The 25,938-nt window shown below is 41.0% G+C and overlaps 1 protein-coding gene across 3 annotated transcripts in view; it reads right to left on the bottom strand.

Moving 5' to 3' along the window:
- Positions 1-25,938, bottom strand: part of LOC141807345 (phospholipid phosphatase-related protein type 5-like) — a 151,200-nt gene that overhangs the window by 105,769 nt on the left and 19,493 nt on the right. Inside the window, exon 2 of one of the 3 annotated variants that reach the window (XM_074693288.1) lies at positions 3,385-3,573. The exons of 1 other annotated variant lie outside the window; for it this stretch is intronic. In XM_074693288.1, coding sequence (XP_074549389.1) covers positions 3,385-3,573 — 189 coding nt within the window. Of the gene's footprint in view, positions 1-3,384; positions 3,891-25,938 lie in introns of those variants that run through there. One more of the 3 variants, XM_074693289.1, reaches the window with a different exon arrangement.

The raw sequence follows: 25,938 nt of genomic DNA, 5'->3' as shown, positions 1-25,938 counted from the left end.
CATGCAAAAAGCATCCAGATTGTTCCTCTGATTAATTCCTGATCTAAATGAATGGACAAGTCGCCCTGAGGCCGTCCATTTTCATACTTCACACTGCGTCAGTCTGAAAAAACACCCTGCCCTGATAACATCAAACAGTAGTATGCAGTGTGATGCAGATTGTCGTCAAAGACAAAGTAGCACGATAGGAGAGGAGATAAAGGGAAAGTTGTGCTGATAAATCTGCTTAAATGTAATATTGCTGCTTTGAGACTGTGCCCTGCAGTGTACCAGGATGCCAAGCTGCGTTCACTCATTTACAGTGATTTGTTGTCTGTGTGTGTGTGTGTGTGTGTGTGTGTGTGTGTGTGTGTGTGTGTGTGTGTGTGTGTGTCTCTGTATGTGTATGTGGATGAAGACAAGCAGCCAAACTGAGCAGAGGAACAGACGCAGAGGCGTACAGACATCCCTACATCCAGCCGGAGCAGCTTACTGTGAGTAAACTTCCAACAAGCAGCAGCAGCTGTAATCATCGCTGCACTTAACATTCAAGGTGCAACGCTTCCCTGCTGGCCACCGTTTACGATTTCACTTTACAATCAGCCTCAAATATGAAGAGTTAATGAAGGAGCAGTAAAACTTAACACAAGCACCATCCATTCAGGTGACAGGTAGTTATTATGGAGGAACAGAGAGGTCTCTGCAGGTAGTTACAGGCCTAATCTTGTTATGTGACGGGGATAAAAGGTGATGAATAAATCATGGGATTGTATGCAGATGCTGTTTCTAAAGAAAGGGTTAAATATGTCAGTTCAATTAGGGAGTTTTGAAGATTATGACTCAGTGCTATGGATGCATGGAGATTGATTACTCATCAGTTGATCAGAGTGAAAATGAGAAGACTTTTATACGATAAAGAATGAATAAATAAATGAATGCATGAATGAATGACTGATCTTAGCTATCTTCGACCATGTGAGGGCCATGTGTTCTTTGAGGTACCTTCTGTTAGACGTCCCAAGGTCCAGGTTCAAACAGTGGGGTGACTGTTACACTGTAAACTTGGATATGTCAGTTTACTTTAAAAATGCTAGAACACTGGTTACCTTAAAAAAAACTAATGATGAAAAATGAGACTTAGGTTAATATAACTCAACAACTTAAGTAGTGCAATTATCATAGAAAATTATTTTACTGAACGTCTTTAATCAAATAAACTTGATGCCTACTTGTTATAAATTTAAGTATTAAGTAATGTTTAAATGTTGCAAATCACTGAAAAACACAACAAGTTGAAAAATATGGAAACTCTTTGCCTCAAAAAAAATTAAGTTATGCATTGTAGTACACACTTGAAAAATGAAAAGCCAATATATTTTATTTCAAAATGCTACTTCATAGCTTCTTCGTTGCTTCCCAATCAGGTTGAGCAAGGCTGGATTGAATCACAGCGCAACCAAGTCTCTATGATAACACCACACCCAAGTTAAGTAGAGAGAAGAGAGATCTGTGTTTTTCACTACTGAAAACGATTTCTGTGATTAATTTTGTAGTGGTGGTGGACACTGGAGCCAGAAGACAGAAAAAGGACAGAAGAGCAGAAGAAAGATAAACAGGAGAGATACAGAGCACGAGCTAAAGGCTAACACAGGGGCTAAGCTGTTTGTGCTAATGTCCATTCCAACCCACAGTCAGCAGTTATTCTGCAGTGGTCTGTTCAAACTTTGAGAGTCTATCAATAAAATGAAGAGTGAGGTTACGTTCTTTCTGATTGGTAGATGACTGGCAGGACATAACCAGGATTCACTGACGTTACACATTTCAGACATGTCTCACAGCATCGGGCTGTCAGCGCTACATATGGACGGCTACTAAACTACAGTACGACCTGACAGTTTGCTTGTTGTCACGTTAGCGTACGGACAGTCGTTGCACCAGGCTGCTAGCGCTACAAATAGCCAGCTACTGACATACGGTAAAACTTACATTTGCTTGTTGTCGCGTGCCAAACAACAGTGAGACATAACTGTGCTGATAAATGCCTTGTTGTGTTGTGTCCGGTAAAACGTTTTCTTGAACAAATATGCATCTTAATGACAGTGTGTGTGAGACTCTGGGCAAAGAGCTTTAAAATAGCTTTTAATTCTGACTAGGGCTGCCATGTTTTAAATAAACACTTTGTTTTTATTTATTTTGAACTGGTTTGTATAATTACTTGTTTTGATGTGAACATGTATTTCATTGTTGTTTTGTAAACTTTTAAAAAAAATTTATTTTTATTTTATGCTGTTAAATATTGTACATTTTCTGACTTTTGAAGGCCCAACTAGGGACAACAGTTGGAAATTAGCATTTGCTATAAACTCCCTGTGCAGCATATCAGATTCATACTTAGTGATGGAACTATGTTAAACTGCATCGTCCCTATTAAATAAATAAATTCAATTCGATTCAGTTCAGTATTTTTTATATTTTCTGAAAGGCTTGTAGCTGTATTGCACCTTACTCTGTTTTTAAGTTTCGTTTGATGGTTTACTTGGGTTTAAAATGTCATTTCTGACACTGCTGTCAAGCACTTTGGGTACATTTTTGGTCATTGTAAAGGGCCATAAAATCAAATATTGGTTGATTTACTGAATAAATGAATGAATAAATGAATAAATGAATGAATGAATAAATGAATGAATAAATGAATAACCGTTGCTCCCATTTGAAACCTGACAATGCTCCAGCACTGCACTAATTTAAGCACAGCATCATCAAAGACGTCCCTGATAAGTAATTCCTGCATGTACACAGTTTTTGGTGTTCCAGTGAATCAGCCGACAACAAATGTGACTAAAGGTGTGTTAAGTTCTCAAATATTGGAACCACTAAGCGTGTTATGTTGGTAATTCTATTAGGAAACTGCTTTGGAGACTGCAGCTCCTGTCAACTCTGCGTCTAACGGATGTGTTTCCTGATGTGTTTCTCTCATAAACTTACAGTAAGGTGAAAAAATGTCAGTACTTGTTTTTTTTAAACTCGTATCAACGCCCCCAAGTGGCCAAAAATAAACCAGAACATGCACTTACACACAAAATACAGTATTCTAATTACCAGCTTTACTAAGTGTGTGAACTTCTTAAAATCAACTAGGATTTTTAAAATTAAAATGACAGAGCGCTCACTCTGGAAGGTTTTTACTCATTTTGAGTTTTGCTTCACTAAATGCTTATTATCAGTAACTGACTCGTGTCATTTTTGAAGAGACAGTTGATTCAGTGTGACAGTAATTGTTATTTTTGAAACAGTTGAAGCAGAGTGAACAGTTTTCATGTGAAGTGATCATTTCTTGAGAAAGCCTCGGCATCAATGAAACCCGCAGGTCTGACGGCTGAAGTTTCACATGAGATGTGTACTCACCAGCAGCGTGGGCAGCCCAGCCACCACGGCGTAGAGCAGGATGGGTGGGACGGCGCTGCTGTCCTCCGGTCCCAGGTAGGGCTTGGTGTAGGCGGTATCGTAGCAGAAAAAGCCCTGCACGTGCACGCTGAAGGTGTCGGTGTACTCAAAGTAGTAGGCCAGCATGACGGTCCCGGCCATGATCACCAGCTGGAAGTACAGCATGATGCAAACGGAGAGCAGGAGACATTTAATTAGAACAAAGCCTTTTCTTCCTCTCCTACCCAGCCTCCTCCTCCTCCCCGGCGGTACCGACTCCTGCTGACCGGCTCATGACAGCTCGGCTGCACGCAATGAGCTGCTCTCTGTGGAGACTCCCTCCGCTCCTCGCTGCTGCAACCACAGACTGTGTGTGTGAGAGTGTGTGAGTGAGAGCAAAAGAGGGAGGGGGGAGGGACAGCGGGTGTAAGGATGTGTGAGCCTATGTGTGTGTGAGTGAGGAAGACAGATTAGAGACGAGTTGGCGAACAGGAGGACTGACAGCTTCCTCTGTGTGTGTGTGTATGAAATGAACACAGAGCCAAGGCATGTTTTCCATGTTTCACCAGTTCACTGAGAGGAGAAAAGAGTGAAAGAAGGAAAAGAGAGATAGCAGAAGGGGGAGGGCTGAAGACGTCATACGTGTCTCAACCACTGGCAGGAGCTACAGCTCTCCTCTCTACATTTAGCCCAAATTTCATCAGAGAGATAAGACAGGAGCTGCAAGCAGCTCACATGAAGGCAAGTGTGAGTATTTCATCACGCAGTGAGGAGGCTAAGCATACTCTCCATCCCCTTATTGTGTCAGTTTGAAGGCTGCTCCATGTTGGACACATCTGCTGTAATACTAAAAACATGTGGGTGCATGGAGCAGCTTCCTCTGACTGTAAGCACGGCTCCATTAACAGCAAAGAGAACAGTCCCTGATGTTATTCCAGCGTAAGACAGAACACACACACACACACACACACACACACACTGCACCATGCAGAGAAAAGCATGCAGTAGATCAGCAGCGTCCAAAGTTAAAGCTCCTGTAAGGAGTTTGTAGGATGATATGTAGGATGATAAAACAGTCAAATAGTAACAGTAAAGGGCCACGAAAATTTCTGTTACCCACATTTAATACATTGAATGACAGTTAATCAAGACTCTGCAAAAGCTTTTTTTTTACTGTGATAAAAACTCAAAGAATTATTGTTAAAAACAAATAAATACACTAATAACATTTTAAAAGCCAATACTAAAATGTTAAAAATGTCTTAAAACATTCAAAATAAAAAAGGGGCTGAAGACAGAATCTGACTTTAAAGGGGCTGTGAGGAGTTAGACTGTAATCTTGAAAAAGTCTCCCTGCCAGATATATGCGTGATTGTAATCCACAATATTACAGGTTACAGGTTATATTAAATTGCTACCTCTTAACTGACCAATCGGGTCTGGTATGACCAGATTGATTTGAAGCATGTCAAAGTCTCTTTGACAACATCACGCTGGCTGATAAAGTTTAGCAGAGAAAAGAGAGATCTGTTTTTCTCTGCTGAAAATGATTTCTGTGATTAATTTTGTAGTGATGGTGGACACTGGAGCCTAACTGTCAGACAGAAAACGGACAAAAGAGCAGAAGAAAGATAAAAGGGAGAGTGATAGAGCTCGAAATAAAGGCTAAAACACGAGCTAACCTATTTGTGCTAATGTTCTTTTTCTATTCTATTCTATTCTATTCTATTCTATTCTGTTCTATTATATTATATTATATTATATTATATTATATTATATTATATTATATATTTTTCGTAGAGCACTGGGCTGCCAGCTGCGCTAAATATAGACAGCTACTTAACTACATACAAACTGACAGGGCTCTAATTTTGTAGACCATGCGCAAGCGCAGGTGCACCTGCCCTGCACCGGCCTTCGCCGTGCGGACAGGGTGTGACCAGCGCACTTTGCAAGTTTCCTGCAGTGCCAAGAGAGGCGCACTGAAGGTGCAGAGAGGTGCAGAGGAGCACGTCCACGCCTTCCTCCGTGCAAATGGCAGAGAGGGAGGAGAAAAGCCATGAGTGGGTTTAACACAGCCGAGTGCTGTTTTCACCAATCAAATGAGCGCCTCTCCTCACCTTTAAATGCCCTGTGGCCGAGGCGCAGCGTCTGCTTGGTCTGAGTGATCCCCAGCACCATGGAAACTGTGCTGGAAAGACCCGGTAGCGGAGACGGTCAGAGCTGCTGTCCCTGCTGCAGGAGCATGGACAGCGGGGCGTATCGGAGGACACGAAGCGCGTCAGCTCCTGGGACAGATTTAATCTGTTCCTTTGTCATTAATAGGAGTACAAAATGAAGAGACAGTTACACAGCTGGCTTATCCATTCAGAATACTTTTGATCCACCTGCACTCCTGGTTTGTCATCACCAAATAGCAGAACCTTTGGTGATATACTATATACTGACACTATGGAAACCTGCCTCTGAGGCTTTGTTGACATGTGCGCACATGTGCGCCTGTCACCAAATTACAGCTGCGGAGGGTGCGCTCTGCTTTGTGCCGAGGATAGACCAGGTTGGAGCTGGCGAGCTTTCAGCGCACTCTTTTGGCACGAAATTGTCACTGCGCCAACATGAGTCTGCTGACACCTCCCCCTGGCACGCCGTCACACCCATCTCTGCACAGACGGACTACCAAATTGTCAAACTGGCAGTGCACGGTGGTGCGCCGCACGAAATTAACAATGCGCAGGGTGCGCCAGGCTTACGGCCCCTGCGTTGCGCCACGAAATTAGAGCCCTTTCTCCTAAAACCATGGTCCCATCTCATGTCATCCCTTCCTTCATCTCATTTTTATTACTTTAAAAGCAAATGGCTTTCAATGTATAAACAACATTAAGGAAAACAAAATAATTGTATAGCACAAGACAGGATTGAAAAGGATACCACAGGAAAGAATACGTGAGAACAGGACAGAATGGATTACGATAGGAAACATGAGCACAGGACAGTAAATGCTAAAATACCACTGTGTCATTGTGCCATGGTCTATATTTTACTTTATTTCTTCTGTGCTCCAGCCTGCACCAAATGATTAATTTTGAAGTCTCTACAGCTCTCTCTTAAAAAAAGCATTGTTTTAAAATCCAAAATGCCTGAAATTTTCCATTTCACAGAAACACAGACCCTTTCCCAAGCAGTCAGAAGAATATCATACTCTAATACTTAAGAGAGAACATATTTACTCTGTTTTGATTTTTCTGCCATACATCTGAGTTCTTCAGCTCAGTGCTATCCTTTATTTTTTCTCCTACTCCTGAAACTTTCCACCCACTGAACTGTTGGAATGGTTGTTTTATGCAAAGTACCCAGCAGCAGCTCTGAAGTTAGGTTTCCTTTTATCACTCTTCTGTTGTGTTAATGCAGGCACCTCATTTCCCCACATGGATCATTGAAGCTCCATCTTATTCCACACCCTGCACTCCATCTCTGTCTCTTTTCCCAACAGCAGAGACAATCTATCTGCTTTACTAACCCACTAAAGTCCATAAGTAAAGTCTGTCAGAGGAGACAGAGAGATGGATGAAGAGGAAGAGGCAAACAGAGATGGAGATGAAGATTAAGATGGAGATGGTGATGCAGAGGGTGTGAGGAGTCAGCAGGGTGCACGCTGACAGCTTTGAGTAATGGCTGCCATTACTGTCACTCCGTCATCAGCCCCCATTTGGGTAATAACTAGGCCAGATGAAATGTTCCTGGTCTCATGTTTATACACACAAGAGAGTCCTGATGCACATTTTCAACGTCTGGATCCAGTCTGTGTGAGAGCTGTACAGGCTAAACCGTGGTGCTCATAGGGACCATTATAGAGTCTGAAAATACTCTGAGAAAAGTGGTTGTAGGTTGTTTTTTTCCCTTTTTTTCCCCTTTTTTTTCTTAACAGTTCCAGATTCAGATTTCTCTGTTTCATCTTTAAAGAGGGGGTATTTTGCTTTCTGTGTTATTAACATGAATATGAAGTAAAAATGCTGGATGTTAAGACTAAGCGTGTGCAGATTTTCAAACCTCTACATGTTCATAAGTTGTAGAAATCCCTGAATCTGTCTTTAAACTGATCCAAATGCTCCGTCCTTAAAATAGCACCTGATCTTCCCAAGACTCACTGAAAAAAACAATAAGGTCATTGCATCAGGATCTCCTAACTGGTTTATGATGGGTTAAAGGGGCATCAAACACAAAGGTCTGGCAACTGGCCTTAAGAAGGGCTGGCCAAACAGAGGGAAGAGGGTTTGTGGAGCAGGGGGCCTTAAAGAGACAGTGGCTTAGATTTAGTGTTTTAGACAGAGGCTGAAATAAGGTTTTCTAAAACACCAGGAGCTGTGTGGACTTTCGAATTGATCTTGAAAAAGTCTCCTTGCTATCAATATGCTAGATCTACTCCACACTTTAACACTTTAATGACGCATTTCTAAATACTACGACTTAGCTTCTTGATAGGGGCAAGCTGAACCGGACTGATTTACAGCACGTTTATAGCACAAAGTCTTTAAGATAACAACACTATGATAATGGCTGATGAAGGTAAGTGGTGAAAAGAGAGATCTGTGTTTTTCTCTGCTGAAAAGGATTTCTGTGATTAATTTTGTAGTGATGGTGGACACTGGAGCCTAACTGTCAGACAGAAAAAGGACAGAAGAGCAGAAGAAAGATAAACAGGAGAGAGATAGAGCTAAGCTAAAGGCTAAAACACAAGCTAAACTGTTTGTGCTAATGTTGATTCCAACCCACAGTCAGCAGTTATTCTGCAGTGGTCTGTTCAAACTTGAGAGTCTATCAATAAAATGAAGAGAAAGGTTACGTTAGCTCTGATTGGTAGATGACTGGCAGGACATAACCAGGATTCACTAACTTTACACGCTATAGACACGTCTCACAGCACTGGACTGTCCGCTGCGCGAAATATAGACAGCTAATACACTACAGTATGGACTGACAGTTTGCTTGTTGTCACATTTCAAACCTTTCACATTGTTTCTGGTAAAAAGTTGTTTAGAAAAATAAAAATTGTTTTGAGCTGATCTGTTCTGATCTCCATTCATTTTCACAACAAATGCACGCCTTGTTAAGAGTCATGTCCTCACTACAGTGCGTGTGAAACACTGGGCCAGAAGGTGGTGCTGCAGTCTGGTTTATAGGATCCTCCTCAAAGCATGTACAGATCTGATCAAAATCTTCAGACCAGTTGGAAAATTGCTACAATTTACCTTTTGCACATTTGGATCTTAATGAGGTTTTAAGTGGAACTACAATATGCAAAATAAATAAGAGGGAGTGTGACAAAAAGCACTTTGAAAAAGTAATTTATTGAAAACAACAAGTAAACTAAAATAGGTTGTTTATCAGCTGATCAAAAGTTTAAGACCATCGCTCAAAAAATTACAAAAACTCTCCAAATCAGAACAAAAGTTTTTCTCAGTAGGACTCAGTAATGAGTAGCTCCACCTGCTTGATGTGACAGTTTACAGGAAGCTTTTGGGAACATTTCTCCAAGTGTTTAAGATGGCTTCAAGAAGGGCATCAACTCTCTGGAACTGAAGTCCATTTTTATAAACATCTCTTGCCATCCATCACCAAATCTTCTCTGTTGGATTTAAATCAGGGGAAAATACGGGATGCACCACCTGAAGCACCAGTGTTCATTGAATGAAAAAGCCCCAGATCACGATGGACCCCCTCCACAGTGCCGGGTAGAAAACATCTCAGGTGGGATCTCCTTGTCATACCAGTAACGTTGGAAGCCATCTGGACCGTCGAGGTTCTGTTTTGCCTCATCAGAGAATAAAACTTTTTCCCCATGTTTGATGCTCCCTGGTAAAGTCTAAACAGGCAGTTTTGTGGCGTTGAAGAAGATGAGGTCTTTGAATTCATCTTTTGTTTTTGAAACTCTTTTCCTGCAGATGTCGTCTGATGGTTCTTGTACTGCAGTCTGCACCAGTAAGGGCCTTGATTTGGGTGGAGGACCACCCTGTGTCTTGACGGACAGTCAATCGGATCCTCCAGCTCAGCGCAGGTGTAACTTTTTGGGGTCTACTACTTGACTTTTTTGTTCCATGATGCTCAGGATCTTTCAGAAATTGTAGAATGACTGTCTTACTGCATCCAACCTCAGCAGCAATGGCACACTGCGAGAGGCCTCACTTATGCAGCTTGGCGATCCTACCACGTTCAAGAAGAGACACCTTCTTAGCTTTAGCCATCAGGAGGGCACGACCGTGTGAATGCCTGACAGAAATGAACATTTTGAGCAGATTTCGTCTTTCTTAAACTGGTCTTAAGATTTAGATCAGGTCTGTAAAAACTATGAAAGTACAGCGGTACCAGACAGACAGAATGAAGAATTAAAAAAAAAAAAACAATACCCCCACTTTAATAGTTTTTGAGAAAACTAAGATGGTTTGACAATCATGAGGCTGTATGACTTCAAAAGAACAAAACAAGTTTAAAGATTAATAACTTATTAATAGAGTGTATGAAATAGGTGTTGGAACAGACTTTCTTTCCCCTTCTACATCAAGACCTCAAGACCTGCAGACACTGGCTGAGTCACACAAAGACTAACACCATTTAGGGCTAAATTACACATATAGTTTGCTCTACAACATACATTATCATGTATTTCACACGCCAACAAACAGGATCATTCATGCAGAAGGAGAACTCCAAATCTAGCCAATCAGAGCGCAGCACATGTGAGCAGTTGTGAGTGTGTGAACACAGCGCTGTCCTCTAAAGACCTCGGGGCCCATCTGTCACTGCCCTGCTCAGCCTATGAGGGGGCTAACAGTCAGTGCTTTACTGCTGAGGCTATGATGAGGCAACACACACACGCACAAACAAACAACAACAACAAGACACTAACGCAAACAAGGAGGGGTGCTGTGAGGATAATCCCTGTGAGGAGCTTGTCTGTAACAGCCTGATGTTTTCATGTCTTCATCTGTCGTAGCTAGCTGAACCCAAATCAGCCAATAAGAGCATCTGCAACATTCATCATCAATCAATCCAAATATGTTCAATCAGAATATTATCAATCAATGTATTACTAACCAGTATTTCATGTTTTTTCTGCTTTTCTAAATGTACTCTTTAAATAAGCATCAGAAATATAAGAAAATGAGCCCAAAACATTGTGTCGCTGTCTCTTCACCTGGGAATGAAAAAGTAGAACACCTTTAAGGAAACATTTAGGCAGAGCAAGCTTAGAATATAACACTTGCCAAGTTCAGTTAAAGTTCAAACTATTTTCTTACAAAATATAAAACTTTATCCTCAAAAGATGAAAAAAAAAAAGATTCAAACATCTATAGGGTGATCTAACACGCTGATGTTGTTTCAGAAGGATATGACAGTTATAAAAGTGTTATAAAAGTAGGGCCGTCATTTCAACGCGTTAATTAGATTAAATAATTACACCACAAGTTAACGCGTTATAAAAATTAACCCAGATTAATCTGGATCCCAAACCCACGAGGTGTTCAAAGACGCACTTATTTTTAAATGTCTGGCATTTACAAACCGTTAGTCCAACTTGGAAAAAGTGGTGTTCTCGCCAGATTTTCAAATTTCTGACAGTCCCTGAATGTATCACATATGACATCAGCAATATGCTTTAAACAGGGGGGAGCGAGAGTGATTTTTGGGGGGCAGCCGTCCACATCTCGTTTATTCACACATCGTTTTTGAAAATCTGCAGAAAATCAACCGTTTGCTCTAGCTCAATTCTGTAAAAAACAGGTAATTCTACACTCTGCGCTGCATTTAACAAGCCCTGAATGATCGATATTTGTTCTATATTTAAATCTAAAGAATTCTTTGAAAATTTGCTTCCATCTTCCTGGCGTCATGTTTCAGCTTGGGGCTGCTCTGCACCAATGAGCAACAGTTTGTGTGTTCAGAGCATGTAAAACTGAAAATACTTCACTTTTCTTTGATCCAAGACTTGAATTAAGTGTTTTGTACATAGTTCCTCACAGTTTTTAGCCTTTAGCCCTGGTTCTCCTGACCTCATAAAAAGTATAGAAGTTTATATTGCAGTGAAAATTGAGTCCACATCGAGTAAAAATGTGACAGAAGCAAAAACCGTCCTAAAAATCAAATCAGCTTATCTTAGGTGCAGGACTGTGTAGATTTTGTAAAGATAGAACCATAAAACTTTTTTCATGTGTTCCTTATGCATCAGGGTACCTAAAAATGTGTTGTATATATTCCCACCTTATTTTTAAATGTTTTTTTAATGTCTTTTAATGTAATTTTAATGTCCTAGAATTCAAATTCTCTATTTTGGGACCTTAAGCAGATATGAGATTAAAATGCAATAAATTAGATTAATTAATCACAAATCCTGTAATTGATTAGATTATTTTTTTAATCGCCTGACAGCACTAGTTAAAAGTTAAAATAAAGTGACGTAATGCCTGTCAGGACATCAGCAAGGAGAAGGATGATGCCTGTTTTTCTCCTTAACACACACATCTCAATTCATCTCAGTGCTGCCACTGCAGACACGTATGTGACCATGGCAACCAAACCGAAAGGAAGGAAACAATACAGGAGCTGGATTGACTGAACCTGTGTCTGAGCGCACTGCATTAGAGCTTCTTTACCAGCAGAGAACAAACAGATCAATATAAGACAAACACATTCACAGCCTCAAGTGTGGCTGGCACTCTTTACATCGCAGGGATATAACTTAACACACAGCATGTGAGTAGAGCTGGGGAAGCCATGCAAATGAGCAGAGCTGGAGGTTAAAGCTGTGACTTCTATGATGAGCAGCAGCAGCATTAAAACACCCAGAGCCTCAAACACACACACACCTGAAGACAATATGAAAGCACATTAAATTAGCTTATGAGCCTCTGCTTTGACGAGTTAACGTGGAGTTGATGTGGAACGGGAACAATTTTGATCACATCACAACAAAACAACAGCAGAGGATTTGCTTTGAACTACTCTCACAGTAAGCCACCAAGGACAAATCACTTTGAGTCACTTCAAGGCCCCCCACTAAAATAAGATTTAATTATGTCTGTTTTATCTGTGTGAAGAAATGCTCCATGTCTGATCACTCAGGTTAAGTGTCGTCTCAAAGGCAGATGATCACATCAGAAGATTTCACATTATCAGCTCAAGGGTCAACATCTTGGAAACATCCAAGGGTTTTACTAAGACTGGATTTTCTTAAAAAAGCCTCCCTTCTAGATATATGCCTGATCATGATTTTGTAGTGATGATGGACACTGGAACCTAACTGTCTGGCAGAAAAGGGACAGAAATAGATAAACAGGAGAGAGGTAGAGCACGAGCTAAAGGCTAAAACACAAGCTTAAGACTATTACACGGGCTAATTGCTAAAACACAAGCTAAAGGCTAAAACACACTTTAAAAGCTAAAACACAAGCTTAAGACTATTACACAGGCTAATGGCTAAAACACAAGCTAAAGGCTAAAACACACTTTAAAAGCTAAAGCACAAGCTTAAGGCTATTACACAGGCTAATGGCTAAAACACAAGCCTAAGGGCGCGGTCACACTGGCCATCCAAACGGTGCCATGCTTAAGCACGTACCCCCCCCCCCCCAAAGCGCTGTTCCCCAGCTGTAGAGTATGGCCAGCTCCTATATGAACCAGACTTTTAGCAGGTATCACACACGATATGTCCAAACTTACAAAGTTTGCATGTTGTCAAGTTTCAAACTACAGGGCAACATCCAGTTTAGAAAAATAAAGCCAAAGTGCTAAAAGTTGCTGTTCATTGAGAAAACACTCGAGGCTGGCTAAAAACCACGTACACACCAAGCAAAAAATCAGACTTTTGAGGCATTATAAACATATTCGAAGCCTGGTTCAAAAACAGCTTGGTCCTGAAACACTGATTTCACTAACAGCGCACACTGTACGCTGATCAATTTTTTTTTCTAACTCAGCAGTTTAGAAGATATTAGGATTATCTGATTGTCCAACCAAAGAAAATCAGGCACTAGGGCTGGGTATTGTCAAGAAACTCACGATTCGATTTGATTCGTTTAGATTTGATGCGATTCAATTTCGATTCTTTAGGTTGCGATTTGATAATGATTCAATATAGATTTGATTTGATATCGATTCTATTCGATATTGAGTTAAATGCTTCAATTATCGATTTTCATGCTCCATGGGAACACATGTGGTATGTCACCTCACGTTTTGGGGCAGTTAAACAACCCCAATGTCAGACTTTAAAGCCAAAGGATCTGGCTCTTTGCTGCTGCTGCTGCTGCTTTGGCTGACATTTTTTTGTTGTTTGGTCTCTGGTGGCCCTCGTCCATACGACGCAAATCACACGCACAGTCCCCCTCACTTGCCAGTAGATAAATCAGTTCAGAGGATTTGCTGAATTGATATTGAATTGAGCTAGGAAAAACCCTACAGCTGATAGAACGGTAGCTCAAAGCCTGCGTCACACCCAATATGGCCGTGTCTGCTGATTGGATTCATTTCCCTGTTTCACAAACAGACAGGTAAAGTTGCAAAGCAAGGCAATTCAAAGTGCTTTACAGAGATATAAATGCAAAAAAAAAAACATACTAAAAGCAAAAAATTAAAAATAAATTTAAAAACAAAAAAATAACAATTAAACAGAAAAAAATGGAAAAACAAAGGGACACTATGTCGATATTTTACATAGTCTATAGTTTCAAGCTGTAGCTCTACGTAACTGCTGATAAATACCTTACCTTGCTGCATAGTATCTGGTAAAAAGTTGTTTTGAAAAAAGAAAAGTAGAGTTAAAAAGACGATCTGATCTGTATGGAAGCGTATTGCATTTACTTGAAGAAAAAAAAAAAAAAACTCAGGTTTTTCGGAGTCATTTATTCTTTGGTTTGTTTTTTTTTGTGGTAATTAATTTTGTTTTTCTGATTAATATTTTCATATTGGTTTGTTTTTTGTTGTAATTATTTCTGTTTTTTTAAGTATTTTTTTTTCTGTTTTCAGATTACTTTTTTCCTGTTTTTCAAAGTAATTTTTTCTGAGATACTTAGAAATCCCACAAGAACCTCAACCTGCTGTTTTTCGTGGTATTTTTTTAAAGGCATATATGTGCCTAACAGGATCTCTGATTCGTGTGCGACACAGGAAGCCACCATACATCCACAGGAGTCGTCTGCAGGTTGGAGGTTCTCATGGGATTTCAAAGAAGCTTGATACTTCAGGATAAACTTACTCATAAAAACAGAAATAATTATAACAAAAAAACAAACCAATAAAAAAATATTAATCAGAAAAACAAAATTAATTACCACAAAAAACAAACCGAAGAATAAATTACTCTGAAAAACACGAGTTGTTTTTTTTTTCTTCAAGTGAATGCAATATGCTTCCGTAGATCTGGATTAATTTCCAAAACAAACAGGCCTTGAAAAGATTCACATCTTCAAGACAGTATGCATGAGAATCTGGGCATAAAGGTGGCGCTGCAGTCTCATTTCAATGGATTCTCACAGTCTCTTTAATGAGGAAACTATAATTCATGTTTGGGTAGTGAAAGTTTTCAAATCCATTACTTGAACGGTTACACTGTAGTCTGATGTGTCCAGGAAACACATCCAGAATCTGAAAGTTTTTTTTTTTTTTTTTTTTCCAGAATTAGCCAATCATTTTCAGTCCAAATAGGTGTTAAATCACCACCAGACTCGACCGTACTGGAACGTTATTCAGCCCTTTACAGCGTCACAAGACTTCCACGTGCAGCTAAGTCTAATCTGTACAGACTGTTTACTGGATTCTGTCATAAATAATTCCCTTTATGACATATTCAGAGGATATTAAATCATTCAAAATGAGCTGATGGGCTGCCAAGACAACACCCCTCTGACAGTCAATCTATAAATAGACATGTTGTGGTTAAGACATGAGAAATGCTTACATTGTATTTTATTACACCATTATGCCAAAGGCTGCAGTGTGACCCAGATACAGCCGATACATCACAGAACCAAGCATGCAAAAATACCTTGGCTAACAAGCACACACATCACTTTGAAATGCATATCAATCTCTCTCGGTGCACAAATTCACAGCGTTTCCTTTTCAATAAGAGTCCCTGCAACAGCTACAACTCACTAAAGAAGTCCAGACCAACAGGAATACAGACTAAATTATAGGATTTCTGATTTAATTGCTCACTAGATTGGATTTTATCACATCATGAGGATAAAGACGTCTTCCTAAAGGCGAGGAGTAGAAGAGGAACTTCAAAGTATCATGCTTCAAGCAGCCCATGCTTATCTGGTATGTCACACTTCATAAGGAATTCATGCAGTGTCTTTCTTATGACCCGCTGATGTGACGACTGTTCCTGCAGGCCCTGTTTTTTCCTTTTTTTTACTCTTTTTTTTCAAGAATTGAAAATAATTGTGGCAGGCATGGGTGGAAGTGGAGATTGAAGGCTGGGGCAAAGAGGCAGCTCGTGCAGCTCTGTGTTTTCCACATGCATTAAAGTCAGAGAGTCACATCATGGAGCGCAGTGTTCTGTTTTCAGGCCTGTGAATGAGCTGTGACTGATTTCTGATTAACACAATCAGGTAATTAACACTGAACACAGAGGAGCTGGGGTGGTGCATTTATTCATTAGGCTTCACAAATTCTGGTCCCAAATCAACCAAACTGAAACCAGAATAACATGTTTCACTTGAACACACCTCAGAGACTCTGGCTGATTTCCAGCTAGTGGATTAACACCTGTGCCTTTAGAGGGAGTCTCAGTCTGCACCATCATAAAGATGCACACACATCTTGACTCCAGAAGCACAATTTAGCTCCATTCATTCAGATGAGTTAACATTTTTAAACACTAAATTCAACCTGTTATCAGCGTCAAAATGTACAGTTGTTCTGTGGTCAGTTGTCAGAGATGGCACTACACAACAGGGGCAATGTCTACCAAGTTTGGGCAACCAGTGTTATGGAGTTAGCGGTGTTATGAGTTGCTGGGCACCGCCCTGTTGGCTACGGCTGCCTTTTGCAGCAGCTCTCTCTTCTTTGTCCGCTTCTTGTAATTTTTTTTGTCTCTTTTTCATAATCTTTGTATTTGGAGTGGATCATTACTTTGTATGGCTCATTTGTTGGTCATGGACACCAAACTTTTTGTGGCTTCAGTGATATTTTTACTACTTTTACTCCTGTGTTTGTCTGAAGATCCTACATGTAACCATGGCTGCAACGTTTACATGTGAACTCAGCTGTTAGCAGCCTGTAGCATGTCAATGCTAACTGGTGTTAGGCCAGATGTCTTCCCACAAGGTAATAGGGCAGAACAATTAATCGATTTTAAACCGACATCGCAATGTAATAGAATGCAATTTTCAAATTGCAAAAGCTGCAATTAGAGAAAAAAAAAAATGAATGTACACAGACCTGGAGGGAATACAGTAACTTGTACTTGTTCTCCCTTAAAACAAGCAAAAGTCAAAATGCTGTTTTTTTCTAGCAAAAAAAAAAAAACCTGTGGGCTACAAAGATCCATACAGTAGATTGTAGAGCCATACCCCTTGGTCACTTTTTTCTGTACAGTTTGTTACTCTTACTGACCACTGGAGGTCAGTAAAAACTCACATTGTTCCTTTTTCTTTTTCAATCAAGAAATGCAAAATAGACTTGTTTAAATGCTAACAGTATCTTTTGTTGGTTAGTCATACTATAAAATGACTTAAAATTTGTGTTGAGTCAATAATACAGAAGATAAAGGTCCCCCCACAAAAAAATTGTATGCTAAATCGCAATTGCAATATTGGCCTAAAAAAATCCCAGCCCTACAAGGTCATGAGAAGGAGGTGAGGACGATGTGCTGGTTCTCAGGTGTGGGCTAAGAAGTGACGACACCGACCTGTCCTTCCATCCATTGTTATTGGGAACGTAAGACCTATCTCCAATAAGATGGACGAGCTAGCTGTGCTAACCCAGCAACAGAGGGAATACCAGAAGGCAGAGTAGCATCATGCTATTCACAGACATGGCTAACAGAGCTAACACCAGACACGAATGCCACATTGGAAGAGCTTCACCTCCTGTGAGCGGACAGGATCCAGGAGACAGAGACTGAACAGACTGCTGAAGAAGCTCAGTCCTGGACCCTGTGGAGGTGGAGACTGGCTGGACTGGACAATGATGGACAAGCTGTCAGCATCTATTTTCTTATGGACCTTTTTTGCACTTTCTATACACTTTCTTACTTTTGTTTTCTTGACTGCTGCTGTGACTTCAATTTCATTGCACTTGTTACAATGAAAATATAGTTCTGTTTTATTCTATACTAAAATTAGTGATCTGGTGCAGTTCTCTGGACGAAGTTTTCTTGTTCCTGTAATATGAACCAGGTCTCAGACTCAGCAGTCTGTGTGCTCTTTTTAGTTTGGGAGGGTTTCTGATGTTTACATGTTTACATGTTTACGTCCTGGTCTGTCACAGTCTGGTAAGTGTCCATGGATAATGCAGTCATGAGCAGAGTGACCGTTGTGTGTTTAAATTCCTCTCTGGGTACACGCTGGATTTCTCCTCTAAAAACGTCTGTCTACGTCTGTCCACTTGCTGACCTCTTCTGGTCACTCACTGCTGTTTCACAAACCTGGGAGCTGTCTACCATCCGTCAAAGTGATGATATTAAGTTCAAAAGTGTGTTTTTGGTGGTAAAGTCCTCCACATCGGTTGCAGTGCTTCGGCACTCAAGAAAAAAATAATGTTTCTTAATATCGGGATTTTTTTGTTTAACGATTTTAAATCTTGTTTTTATTTATTTAATTCTTTTTTTTCACACTGAAGTCCTTCATTTTAGTCTGTTTATAAATTGGATTGGAAAAAAGTTGAGATGTTAGAGCCCCTGAAAAACTCATAAAAACTGACTCGTGATGTGCGTTGGGAAGATATCGCTCCTGATACAGTCTGTAGACATAATCATCATCATTCAACTTTTTCACTTGGTCTGGCAATTTTTTCTGTCCCAGATATGGAAGAATTGCAGTTTAAACTGAACTAACACCCCAAATATCATAAAAGAATTGGATTGGGAGAAAAGCAGATCATCCCAGGTCTAGCCCACACCGTGGCTCAGGTGAGGAAAAAGTGGTTTGATATCAAGGTGGATGCAAAGTCTGGTTCTGGTTCTGCTCCTGGTGCTGCAGGTTTGCCATGGGCCATAGCATGGTGTGGAAAATATTGATGAATCACAGATTGGTGCATCAGACGTTCACATACATATACAGGATTATTTGGCTGCAAACATTAGTTATTTCTCTTTAGTTTAGGCTCTTTTTTTTGTTTTGCATTTCTCCCCCTTATAGTCTTTTTAACCTACATGTTGCCTACGGCTGAATATTAAGTGAAAGGGATTTCTAACTGCTGCTGCTTGCCAAGAGCTCATGGTGTCTGTGGTGGATAAACTCTCAGCAAATCACAGAAATTTTAATTTGTGAGTCAAAAAATATGGATTGCCTTCACATGAACCACAGTGAAACTCGGGAGTGAAGTCAGAAGTCCTGAACCCTGTCAGAATACTGATGTTGGGACCAGTTTGGAGTTCATATCTGCAGACTGCAGCTAACAGCAGGCCTGCTGTTCGATCTCTGGCTACATTTACAAATGCCAATACTTTTTCTTCATGAACTGAAAAATATTGAACAATGACACAAAGGTAAAGACAATAACGCAGAGAAAATCTTTCTTCCTTAGAAATAACACCTCAATACAACGTTTATATGTTAAAGCTGAGGTCCCTCATAAATAACGGCTTGTGTTGAGAAAATGAGAAAACAAACTGATGAGTTATCACAATTTGATGTTTCTCGGATCATTCAAAACTAGGGCTGGGCAACGATTAAAACTTTTAATCGTAATTAATCGCATGATTTCCCTGATTAATCATAATTAATCGCATTGTGAAAATGCCATAACATCTAACATGCAAACACTAAATCAGTACTTGTTATACAGTAATAGTTAAATCACATATTTAGTGCAAATCAAATTTACAAAATGTAAATACAAAATTAAAGCTTATTGCCACTGTCAGGGCAGGAAGTGATACTCGGGGATGGAACAAGTTGGGTCCTATCACAAGGTTTAGGGCAGAAATTACCCCTACAGCAGTGTTTTTGTGCAGCAGAAGCCCAGAGTGCACGCACCAAACACCCCCACCCTGCTCCTCTGCCGGTTTCCTCTGCACTCAGACGGGGCAATATTTTACCTGACCAAAAACACAAATAAACGGACTTCCACCGAAAAACTCTGATATCGGTCTGCATTCACGCTTTATTTAGAGAATTTTCAGCGCGTTGCTTTCACTCAAAAACACTAAATAAGGCTCTAGTTCTCATCGTAACTCTTTGTTCTGGCAAACTACCTGGGTTTGTTTATATCTGGCACGCCGTGGGCGCCGACTGATACACTAAGCGGCGAGTGCCTTTAAAGGGCAACTCCGGTTTTTCGACAGCTGGACCTTATTTATAGGTGTGTGCATGCTCATATACTCACTCAGACAAACATTGTGCAGCTCGGAGTCCTTCAGAAGTTATTTAGATCCAACTGATTTTAGCCGCACTTAGCGGGGGCCACGGCAAGGGAGCTTCAGCGCGGGACATAATCTCTGCAAAATCGCTCGTTTCGGCTATATTTTTTCATCCATCGCTATCCATCGTTATCACAAACACAGTCCTCTTCTGTTGCCATAGGCGAACACTGCCCACAATCGCACCACCAGTTCACATTGAGTCATGGACGTGCTCCTGTTTGTTGTTCTCGAGCCAGCTCTTTGTCTCTCTCCCTCTGCATCCTTCTTTCATGGAGCTCCTCGTCCGTGTACTCAGGCTCAAACCTGTAAGGACAACCGTCAAACTCGAAGTCGTAGTCTGAAGACGGTAGACGAGCTGACTTTATGATAACACTGGCAATGGATGAAAAAATATAGCCGAAATGCCCCTCTTCTCCATGCTTGTTTTGGTTACTCATCGTGTTTTTCCGCCAATTTCACTTCCGGTCAGCGACAGACATTTACAAAATAAAAGCATGTGAGCAACATGCACTAATGTGCGATAAAATATTTAACAGCGTTAATAGATTGACGGGTTAACGCGAAATTAACGCGTTAACTTGCCCAGCACTATTCAAAACCTAAATATCTTTCAGTGCTGGAGTGAAAAGCTCAGTTCAGCAGTGGGTAAAACATCCTGTAAAGCTGGTATAAAGGCATCGCTGTTAGTACCATTCTAAATATATCAAGGCGGCTGGTAACCACAAGGGAAGAGTTGAGTTTACACTCACAGCATCGACAAAAAAACAAAAGAAAAAGAAAAACAGAAATGAAAAAACTCAGAATGAGAAAATCCAAAAGCAGCTGGGCCTCTCTCAGGACCAGGGAAACTGCACAGTCTTCAAGTTTGAGTCATAAAACCAACAACTGTAAATCAAAGAGCAGCATCTCTGTGTGTTTGTGTATCCGTCTAGATCTGGTTTTATTTTCTTTCATGGCTCGATAGCTGTTGAAACGTACTTATTTATATTGGTACACACATTCTCTCTGCTGCTTCTCTCCGTCTTTCCAGTGAAACCTCTTTGCTGGCGACTGGTGGGCAGATAATTACAAACTAGATCAAGACTCTCTCTTGGGTTGTTAGCGTTTCAATTAATGATGCATCCAAATAAAGCCTTCATGCTTCACAGGCCTGTGTTGTGTGTGTGTCTTTTCACATCACGGTGCCTCAAATCAGCCGAGTACAAACTGTGTGAATCCTCATACTTCTGACAGAATGGGCGAAATCCTTGAATTCTTCATATTCAGCCTTGTAGGTTGTATGTTTTCTCAAAAAGTAATCTTGTTGCCAAAAATGAGTCAGTTAGTTTAGGTCCAGGGAAGAAAAAGGCACATGCTGCTCTGAAATCTGATGGTGATGTACTCTCGATTATTCGCCAGGAGCAGCTCTCCCTCTCGCTCTTTCTCCAAAATTGGACTTTGGCAAAAAACTAACAGCAGAATATGGTTGCAAGATATGTCTACTTTAGTTTGACTGTTCGAGAGGGACTGTTTGGCTGAGACAGAAGCAGCTGGAGTACGTTTAACCCATGTTTAAGTTTTGGCTCATGATTTAGCCTCTAGTCTCTTAACAAGTATTTTGTTGGGTTTTAGCTTTTAGCCCAGGCTTTAGCCTTAAGCCCTTGTTTTGGCCTTTATCCTGTATTAATTGTACATGTTAATGTAGTATGTAGTAGGCACTACATACTACCTTCTTCTTTTGCATGTATTATGTAGTATGATGGTTCGGTTGGGTCTGTTTTGTATTATACTACTCTGGTTTCCTGTTTTGAAAACTGGATCTACAAGTGATGGATTCTATTTTGCCTTTCTTATAAATGCACTACGAAAACTTTTGGTCAATCTTGGCATTTTAGTTATTCTGTTAATCATATCACAGCAGAATCATCATGTTACATTTTTTTAATACACCAAAAGTTAAATCATTTAATGAAAATGAATCTGGATTTTTATTTTTACAGCTGATGGAAAAACCACTTCCATATAATCCACGTATGGTTTAAAAAGTGAATTAGTGGTTCATATGGCTTTTAATGAATTTGTAGAAGTAAACAACTCTTGATAGCTTAAAGTAACATGATTTACTTGTGTTTCTTTCAAACCACTTCACTTTTACCTCATGGACTAACGTTAGTGTTGTTGTATTGTAATTGTAATGCCGACCCATTCCCAGTAGATGGTGGTAATTCACCAAAACCTGCCACCTGCATAGACAAGCGTTGGCACCGTGCTTTGTGGGAAACATTATGCCAGGTAGACTGGTCTGTTTCATACTGAGAAATTTTCCTGCATCAGCAGGACATCCGGGGATTTCTGGCATGCTGCAGATTTAGCAAGTTTTTGCATACAGACTTATACAGACTGAACTTCAGTTAAATCAGTAGGCACTACTTGTGCACTAGGCGGTTTGGAAAACAGGCCTTGTACACATGTAGCCAGGCATTTCCAAAAATGAATACCCCTCCTCATTTGTTTTTAAAGATACTTTTGTCCACATGCCCCAGGCAAATCTGCCAATAGGTGCAGGTCGAGGCTTTTCAAACCCATATTTGTTTGTATTTTCCAGATGTGAAAACTAGGGCCTGCCTATCAGAATGAGCCTTCATCATTCAGCTGTGATGTTTGAGAACCTTAAACTTTGTTTTCTGGCATTTATACTAAACCATAGAACTAGAGTTTTCCAAAATCTTTACTTTGGCTGGAGTTTTCAGAAAACATTGTTTTTAGAGATGTAAAACAGCAGTTTTGTGTGGACTACAGGCATATACGTTTACAAATATAGTTGGTTTCCCAGATAACCGGCTACATGTGGACATGGCCTTTGTAGAGTAGGCAAGCAGATTTGGACACAAATATCACAGTAAGACCTAAGGCACCAACTACTACAGGCAGATTGTTTCAGGTCTATGTCACAAAGACCAAAAACAGTACATCTGTTCAAAGGTAGCTGTTCAGGAAACTGCTGAACCAAAAGTTCAAACTAACACACCAGGGCAACTCTTTTCAAACAGTCTACCAAAGAGGATCGACTGTCCTTTCCACAGTTAATGACTCCCAGAAACCTTGTGAGAGCTGCTGGTCAGTCATGAAAGGGTACGTTGCAGAAAACAGGCATGGATCTCAGTGTTTACCTCCCACAGCGTGACACACAGGGTCATTATGTTTGTTTAGACCAACACACTGATTCACCTTGTTATTGCACTCAGTCATGTTGGGGTTTTCTCTCTTCTCTTCTTTTTTATTTACAGATGATGTTTAATAGCGGCTTACATCTTCATCACATCGCCTACCTAAAAATATGAAGTCAGAGAAGATGACTCACTTTGTCTCACCTCTGAACCTGACTCCTCACCTCATTCACAGTCATTGCTAACAGCTTTGTTTCTGTTCCAGGACCTTCTTACTGTGTGTCACATGAAACTGGAGGTGTTAGCTGTACACAGACAGCTCAGTGCACATATTTTCACACATGCGTTCTTGAAACCCATCGGAGCAGAGACTGAGCTTGCTTTGGTGTGTCATATTATTCTGGGAAAGAAGGGAACAACTTTGCAATATATTTCACACTCCAACAGATGAGAGCCAGGGTAGAAACTTTCACTTCAAACTCTAGTGCTTTTATTTTCATGGAAATGTTTCAAAAAGTAACCCTTGCTTTTGCTTCGTATCTTTTGTTAGAGGAAATAAAGTCAGACTGTGAGAGCTGACTGTTTGCTCAATGGAAGGATGAAGCTGTGCAGGATAAACATGAGTCAATGACCCTATTACATTCAGGTCTGAGTCACAGCATCATTACATTAATGCAAATCTCTGCTGAGTATTTCAGATTCATGGAACCAGTCGCCCATATGCAGATCTGTTTACTACAGCATTCAGGCACAATGAGAAGTGTCTGTGTGGAAAGACAGTCTTAATAATACAAAATTCAACCTATGAATAAGAAGAGGATGTGAAGGCATTTCATGATGGACCTGGGACCAATCAAAAGATCCTGGAGTTACGTATTCTGAAGAGTTAACTGAAGAAGACGAAGACAGAAGAAGAATCATCTTTTTTTTCTCCAGCCATGATGCATCTGTTTTCTCTTTCATTTCTGGCCTTTCATATATTTCTGCCACTCAAGTGTTTTTCTGTTATTTTGCCTGCAGGAAACTTCACGCAGGGAGGTGCTAAAACTCAGCTCCCTCTGAGGAGAACTCAAAGGTCATCATGCCAAAAAAAGAGCTGAGAATGCATCAGTTAACAGCACTTTCTGACTTAAATGTTCTCTAAAATCTCAGATTGGTTCCGTTTGTGTATGGTGAGCAGGCGCCAAATGCACAGACGCTACAGCCCTTGTCACAAAAGTACAATTGATTAATGGTCTTAACCCCCCTAAATAAATACAGACAAGGATGTACAGATAATAAACCTCACAATCGTGACTGTTAATAGTTTAAATCTACAGAAGCAGCCCAGGAGTTGTATTTGTATATCTGTATTCTGTGCAGGCACCCAACCTTTATTTGATGAGGGTTGACAGGGATTAATCTATGGTGCCATGTTAGGGTGAAAATTTAAAGAGCACACTCAAAGTTCAGGACCCAGGTGTATCTGATGCAGAAGAGTTGAACTGGTTCACATCTCTGTCAGTAGTCACTGAAGGTCTCCCTCCTCAGCCTCCCTGGTAAGGTCTATTCGGGGGTACTGGAGAGGAGGGTCCGTAGGTTAGTTGAGCCTCGGATTCAGGAGGATCAATGTGGTTTTCGTCCTGGCCGTGGAATTGTGGACCAGCTCTATACCCTCAGCAGGGTCCTCGAGGGTGCATGGGAGTTTGCCCAACCTGTCCACATATGTTTTGTGGACTTGGAGAAGGCATTCGACCGTGTCCCTCTGGGAGTCCTGTGGGGGGTTCTCCGGGAGTATGGGGTGTTGGACTGCTTGTTACGAGCCGTCCGTTCCCTGTACGACCGGTGCCAGAGCTTGGTCTGCATTGCTGGCAGTAAGTCGGACTCGTTTCCAGTGAGGGTTGGACTCCGCCAGGGCTGCCCTTTGTCACCGATTCTGTTCATAACTTTTATGGACAGAATTTGTAGGCGCAGCCAGGGCGTTGAGGGGGTCCGGTTTGGTGACCTCAGGATTGGATCACTGCTTTTTGCAGATGATGTGGTCCTGTTGGCTTCATCAAGCCGTGACCTTCAACTCTCTCTGGAGCGGTTCGCAGCCAAGTGTGAAGCGGCTGGGATAAGAATCAGCACCTCCAAATCCGAGTCCATGGTCCTCAGCCAGAAAATGGTGGACTGCCCTCTCCAGATCGGGGACGAGATCCTGCCCCAAGTGGAGGAGTTTAAGTATCTCGGGGTCTTGTTCGCGAGCGAGGGAAGGAAGGAGCTCGGAGTAAAGCCGCTGCTCCTCCGCGTTGAGAGGAGCCAGATGAGGTTGCTCGGGCATCTGGTACGGATGCCTCCCAGACGCCTCCCTGGTGAGGTGTTCAGGGCACGTCCCACCGGGAGGAGACCCCGGGGCAGACCCAGGACACACTGGGGAGACTACGTCTCTCGGCTGTCCTGGGTACGTCTGGGGATCCCCCGGGAAGAGCTGGACGAAGTGGCTAGGGAGAGGGAAGTCTGGGCTTCCCTGCTTAGGCTGCTGCCCCCGCGACCCGACCATGGATAAGCAGTAGAAGATGGATGGATAGATGGATGAAGTCTCATTCAAGAACTTAAAGATTATAAGAACTAGTATAAAAACTAATACATGAGCTCTGAGTTCTTGAGTTTTTATAAGTAATTGGTTGTCTTAATTTACTTTCATTTACTCAGACCAATAATTGGTTTAAATATCTTTTCAACCTTCATGATAATCTGTGGCAAAGATCAAGCAGTTCAAGGTTGGGTTTGGTATCAAAAAGCTGAGGATCCTGTGAGCAGTTACAGGACCCTACAAATTAAGCTCAC

The sequence above is a fragment of the Halichoeres trimaculatus genome, unplaced genomic scaffold (assembly GCF_033239565.1).
Source record: "Halichoeres trimaculatus isolate MK-OKI-2021-1 unplaced genomic scaffold, fHalTri1.1 fHalTri1_scaffold_18, whole genome shotgun sequence".
NCBI classification, from domain to species: Eukaryota; Metazoa; Chordata; class Actinopteri; order Labriformes; family Labridae; genus Halichoeres; species Halichoeres trimaculatus.
The sequence above is the reverse complement of the archived record's forward strand: the minus strand, read 5'-3'. Positions and strand labels throughout refer to the sequence as shown.